Source organism: Suricata suricatta, chromosome 16 (assembly GCF_006229205.1).
Source record: "Suricata suricatta isolate VVHF042 chromosome 16, meerkat_22Aug2017_6uvM2_HiC, whole genome shotgun sequence".
NCBI classification, from domain to species: domain Eukaryota; kingdom Metazoa; phylum Chordata; class Mammalia; order Carnivora; family Herpestidae; genus Suricata; species Suricata suricatta.
In genome coordinates, this window is record NC_043715.1 from 56195486 (window position 1) to 56202069 (window position 6584).

General features: G+C 46.8%; 1 protein-coding gene across 1 annotated transcript in view; it reads left to right on the forward strand.

The window, feature by feature from the left end:
* The window catches only part of LOC115280035 (leukocyte immunoglobulin-like receptor subfamily A member 6), a 16962-nt gene that overhangs the window by 5159 nt on the left and 5219 nt on the right, over window positions 1-6584 (forward strand). Inside the window, 6 exon segments of the mRNA XM_029924654.1 lie at window positions 4433-4779; window positions 4929-5119; window positions 5275-5310; window positions 5488-5772; window positions 5915-6217; window positions 6431-6584. Coding sequence (XP_029780514.1) covers window positions 5086-5119; window positions 5275-5310; window positions 5488-5772; window positions 5915-6217; window positions 6431-6584 — 812 coding nt within the window. The 5' untranslated portion in view covers window positions 4433-4779; window positions 4929-5085.

Below are 6584 nucleotides of genomic sequence, written 5' to 3' on the forward strand. Positions count from 1 at the left end.
GGACTCTATATTGTATATTTCTGCCCTGATGTTCGTTATTTCTTTTCTTCTGCTGGGTTTGGGGTGCTCTCGCTGCTCCCCTTCTAGTTCCATTAGGTGCTCTGTTAGATTTTGAATTTGCGCTTTTTCTAGTTTGTTGAAATAGGCCTGGATTGCAATATACTTTCCTCTTAGGACTGCCTTTGCTGAGTCCCAGAGATTTTGGATTGTTGTATTTTTGTTTTCATTTGTTTCCATATATTTTTAAATTTCTTCTCTAATTGCCTAATTAGCCCAATCATTCTTTAGTAGGGTGGTTTTTAACCTCCACAGTTTTGGAAGATTTCCAGACTTTTTCCTGTGGTTAATTTCAAGTTTCATAGCATTGTGATCTGAAAGTGTGCATGGTATGATCTCAATTCTTTTATATTTATGGCGGGCTGCTTTATGTCCCAGTATGTGATCTATCTTGGAGAATGTGCCATGTGCACTTGAAAAGAAGGTGAATTTCCTAACTTCAGGATGCAGAGTTCTAAATATGTCTATCAATTTCATCTGTTCAAATGTGTCGGTCAGTTCCATTGTTTCTTTAGTGATTTTCTGTCTGGTTGACCTATCCATTGCTGTCAGTGGAGTATTAAAGTCCCCTGCAATTAGCACAGTCTTATCAGTAAGATTGTTTCTGTCTGTGACTAATTGTTTTATGTATTTGGGTACTCCCGAGTTAGGTGCAATAAATGTTTATAATTGTTAGCTCTTCCTGATGGAGAGACCCTATAATTATTATATAATGTCCTTCTACATCTCTTGTTACTGCCTTTACTGTAAAGTCCAGTTTATCTAATATAACTATGGCTACTCTGGCTTTCTTTTGGTTTCCAGTTGCCTGATAGATATTTCTCCATCCCTTTACTTTCAACCTGAAGGTATCTTCAAGTCTAAAATGAGTCTCTTGTAGACAGCAAATAGATGGATTTTGTTTTTTTTATCCATTCTGCTACCCTGTGTCGATTGGTTGGAGCATTCAGTCCATTTATATTCAGTGTTATTATTGAAAATTGTGGGTTTAGAGTCATTGTGTTCTCTGTAGAATTCATGTTTGTAGTGGTGTCTCTGGTACCTTGTATTCTTTGCAACATTTCCCTCATAGAGTCCCTGTTAGGATTTCTTGTAAGGCTGGTTTGGTGGTCATGAGTTCTCTCAGTTTTTGTTCATTTGGGGGCATCTTTATCTCTCCTTCTATTTTGAATGATGGGCTTGCTGGATAAAGGATTCTTGGCTGCATGTTTTTTCTGTTCATCACATTGAAGATTTCCTGCCATTCCTTCCTGGCCTGCCAAGTTTCATTAGATAGGTCTTTAACTACTCTGCTAGATTCCCCTTTGTATGTTAAGGCCCCTTTCTCCCTATCTGTTTTCAGAAGTCTCTCTTTATCTTTATATTTTGCCAGTTTCACTATCATATGTTGTGCCAAAGATCGATTCAAATTACATCTTAAGGGGGTTCTTTGTGCCTCTTGAATTTGAATATCTATTTCTTTCCCCAGATTTGGGAAATTCTCATTTACAATTTGGTCTAGTATCCCTTCTGGACCTTTCTGTCTTCCTCTTCTGGAATTCCTATGATACGGATGTAGTTCCATTTGATTGTATCACTCAGGTCTCAAATTCTCCTTTCTTGCTCCTGGATCAATTTCTCTCTTTTTTTGTCAGCTTCCTCTTTTGCTATAACTATATCTTCTAATTCACCTATTCTTCCCTTTGCCTCGTCAATCCTTGAGGTGGCTGCCTCCATTTTATTATTCACCTCATTCATAGCCTTTTTTTAACTCATCACACCTATTTTCAAAGTTCCTAGTCATTGTCTCAGTTGCTTCTCTGATGCTTTTTTCAACCCCAGCGATTAATTTTCTGACAAGTTTTTTAAATTCTTGATCCGGTATGTTGTCTATATCTGCCTTGAGCAGTTCTGTGGCTATGACTTCTTCCTGGAGATTCTTCAGGGGAGAGTTCCTTTGTTTTGTCATTTTGGCTAGTTTTCTGTCTCTTGTCAGTTTTAAAAAGCTCATTGTGCACTGTGTACCTGTTAGTATTGCTCTGTTAAAGGAGGCTTATTGACTGTCCAGGGCCTGTCGTTTCAGGAAATATTCTTTTAATGGTGTTTCTCAGTTTCTCTTGTTGTGCCTTTGATTATTTTATTTCCCTAGTCAGTGATATTTGGGACTCGCCATCATGCGCATGTTGGCTTGTTTCTTGGGGTAGCCTCACTCAGGCATCTTTGAGGTTGTCTTCTTTCTGGAGTCTGTATTTCCTCTTCCACTCTTGCAGATGAGAGTAATGTCCTTCTCAGTTCAATAGATGGGGCAGACGAAGTTTACAGAGCTCCCTTCTTCTGCACCATCTTGGCTCTTCCCTACCACATCTTCTTGATCCATTGGTCAGTTGATGGATATTTAGGCTCTTTCCATGATTTGGCTATTGTTGACAGTGCCGCTATGAACATTGGGGTACATGGGCTCCTATGCATCAGCCCTTCTGTATCCCTTGGGTAAATCCCTAGTAGTGCTATTGCTGGGTCATAGGGGAGTTCTACGGATAGATTTTGAGGAACCTCCACACTGTTTTCCAGAGCGGCTGCACCAGTTTACATTCCCACCAACAGTGCAGGAGGGTGCCTGTTTCTGTACATTCTTGCCAGCATCTGTATTCTCTTGATATGTTCATTTTAGCGACTCTGACCGGCGTGAGGTGGTATCTCAGTGTGGTTTTGATTTGATTTGTATTTCCCTGATGATGAGTGATGCTGAGCATCATTACATGTGCCTGTTGACCATCTGGATGTCCTCTTTGGAGAAGTGTCTATTCAGGTCTTCTGCCCATTTCTTCACTGGATCATTCATTTTTCATGTATGGAGTTTAGTGAGCTCTTTGTATATTTTGGATACTAGTGCTTTATCTGATATGCCATTTGCCACTATCATTTCCCCTTCTGTCGGTTGCTGTTAGTTTTTTTTTATTTCCTTTGCCTTGCAAAAGCTTTAGCTTCTGCACTAGTGACTCTTAAAATAAGGGGCTCAAGCCCAGGAACTATGAGATCATGACCTGAGCGGAACTGAGCCACCCAGATGCCCCTAATAAGTTACTCTTTACATAATCATGAACAGCTTTCTATATTTGTACATTTATGATCAAGCACCTAATGTATAAAACTCTATTTTGGGGGCATCTGGGTGGCTCAGTAAGTTATACATCAGTCTTTGGATCAGGTCAATCTTGTGGTTTGTGAGTTTCAGCCCCATGTCGGGCTCTGTGCTGACAGCTCAGAGGCTGGAGCCTGCTTCGGATTCTGTGTCTCCCTCTCTCTCTCTGACCCTCCCTGACTTGTACTCAGTCTCTCTCTCAAAAAGACATAAAACATTAAGAAATTTTAATCTATGTTCATTCACCCAATGTGTCTTATTAATAGATTTGTAAATCACATATTCTCATAAAGATATTGGTTTGAATCTCCACTTATGTACAATCTTATGCTTTATGTATTTCAAGGATGTGTGATTAAATGATTGCATGCACATGACTACTATATCATCTCTATTTATTTGTTCTGCTGGTGGGGAGAGAGACAGAGAGAGAGATTCCCAAGCAGGTCCATGCTCACACGGAGCCCAACCTGGGCTCAATCCAACCATGAGATCATGATGTGACAAAAATCAAGAGTCAGAAGCTTCACTGATGAACCACCTAGGTGCACCAACATGAAAATAGTATTGAAATAAAGTTGTTTTTTCCTAGTAAAACCTGTTATCTTACATTGGGTATTATTGAGTATCTGTATCAGCTAATTTTATTAAATACAAAGACAAACTTTACTGATTTAAAATCTCCTGGGGCACCAGGAGGGGGTTAAGTGTCCAACTTTGGCTCAAGTCATGATCTCACGGTTCGTGTGTTCAAGCCCCGTGTCAGGCTCTGTGCTGACAGCTCAGAGCCTCGGGCCTGTCTTCGGATTCTGTGTGTGTCTCTCTCTGACCCTCCCCTGCTCGCGCTGTCTCTTTCTCTGTCAGAAATAAGTAAAAACATTAAAAATTTTTAATCTCCTTTAATTATTTTGTTTTAGATGAGATTTTATCAACAGTATATATCTGGTTTTTTTCTGAGGGGCTCAGTCTGATCCAGTCTTCAAGTTGGCCAATTGATCTTTCAGTGTTTTGTAGTAAAAAAAGAAAACAAACCATTATAAGTTAAAACCACCATTAGATGAAAGCATAGTTCCTTCCACGTACCAGTGACCCCTCAACCACTCTGAGGAGTGGGGTTCAGGACAGTCCTGTACAAAGCAGGTTGCTCTGCTAAGGTCACATGGGCAGTGGATTGTAGAGTAATATTTACATGAGAATCAGCTTTGTCCCCCAAATCAGAGCACTTACCCATGCATTGTCCCCTATATCTTGCAGGCAGGGCCCCAGAATGAGGAGGACAGCTCTGCCCCAGAAATAAAGGCCACTGAAGAGATAGGAAGGACTCGTGGGCGTGTTCCTGGGAAGCAGAGGTGGACAAAGACACAGGAAAATAGAGAAGCCCGTGAAGGCTGTGATGGAAAGAAAGCCCACACTCTGGGGCCAGGAGAGCCTTGCATTTCCTTCCCTATTTCCCTGTACTTCTCCTCTGTGGGCATCCCCACCGTGACCTTGACCTGAACGGTGCAGAAATGTCACAGTTGTGTCTGCACTGACATGTGGTCACAGAGCAGATGGACCCCTCCTCCCTGCAGCATCTCTGGAGTCCAGGGACCCCGTGTGAGGTGAGGACCCCCAGGGATGGGCTGAGAATGAAGGAGACCCCATAAGGGAGGCTCTGGGAGGGAAGGATGTGCCGTGGTCTCCTCACCTGGACGGGGCTTCTCAGGAAGCCTTGGGTCCACTTGCTGTACCGCCATGGACACCACATTAGGGCCTCTGGGAACAGGCTGTTCCCCTTCCTGTGGGCTGACATGACAGCACTGTGACCAGAAGAACCAGCCTCCGAGGGCCACACCCTGTGCTTCTTTCTGACCTGCGGGCACCGAGTTCCCTCCCTGTGCACAGCCGGGGCCAGAGGCAGAGACACCATGACCCCCAACCTCACAGCCCTGCTCCTCCTTGGTGAGATCTCAGGAGGGGAGGGGATGCCCTAGGCTGAGAGGGACCTGTGTCATAGCCAGGCCCTGGGCTGTCAGAGGCCCAGGCACAGGAGGCTCACGGGGAAGGGGGTTCTGCTCAGGATTGGGGGCAAACCTCTCACAGGGACTCTCTTGCAGGGCTGAGTGTGAGCCCCAGGACCCGAGCGCAGGCAGGTGTGTCCCCAGGGGTCCCATCCCACCTCCTCACTGGGGACAGGGCTCATCCATCAGGCAGCTGGGGATGGAGAACAGCAGATCTGGACCGACAGAGGGGGATGTCTTTGGGTTTGCGGCTGAGCTGGGAACTGGTGGTGGCGAAGATCTTGTGATCCAACCTCTCTTCCCTTCCAGGGACCCTCCCCAGACCCTCGATCTGGGTTGAGCCAGGATCTGTGGTCCCCTGGGGGACACCTGTGACCATCTGGAGTCAGGGGACCCTGGCGGCCCAGGAGTTCTATCTGGATAGAGACGGACAATCAGTGACCTGGGACAGACCGCCCACACTGGAGCCTAGAAACAAGGCCAAGTTCTCTATCACATACATGACAGACGAATATGCAGGATGGTATCGCTGTCACTATCAAAGTCCCTCTGGCTGGTCAGAGCACAGTGACCCCCTGGAGCTGGTGGTGACAGGTGCGAGCCCCTGAGGGTCCCAGCCCCAGGCTCTGCCCTCAGGGAGGGGGTCTGCTCTCAGGGTGTCCCCCTCTCACAGCCCAGCCCTGGGGATACTGTGGGGGGATCTGAGCCCATTTAACACACCCTCCTCCTCTCCTAGGAGTCCATGGCAAACCCAGGCTCTCAGCCGTGCCCAGCCCGGTCGTGACCTCAGGAGAGAACGTGACCCTCCAGTGTGGCTCACGGATGGGATTCCACAGGTTCGTCCTGATGAAGGAAGGAGAACCCAGGCCCTCCTCCACCCTGGACTCCCAGAGACACACTGGCGGGCACGTCCAGGCCCTGTTCCCTGTGGGCCCCATGACCCCCAGGCTCAGGTGGACGTTCAGATGCTATGGCTATTACAGCAACACCCCCCAGGTGTGGTTACGGCCCAGTGACCCCGTGGAGCTCCTGGTCCCAGGTAAGAGACTCTGATGTTCTCCCATCCAGGTTCTGAGGACCAGACAGGTTATGGAGGCTCTGCTCCCAGGGAGCCCCAGATGAGAGGGTGGGGTGAGGGGCCCCTGGGGATCTCACAGGTCAGACACACAGGGTGAGAGACAGTGAGACCTGGGGTTAGGAAGGGAGGTTTGGGGAGAATCAGCCCCTCAACCCACGGCTGGTCTTCTCCCAGGTGCATCCAGGAAGCCCTCCCTCCTGGCCCAGCAGGGCCCTGTCGTGTCCCCTGGACAGCACCTGACCCTCCAGTGTCGCTCTGATGTCAGCTATGACAGATTCGCTCTGTACAAGGAGGGCTCACGTGACCCTCCCCTGCACCGTGGCCGGCA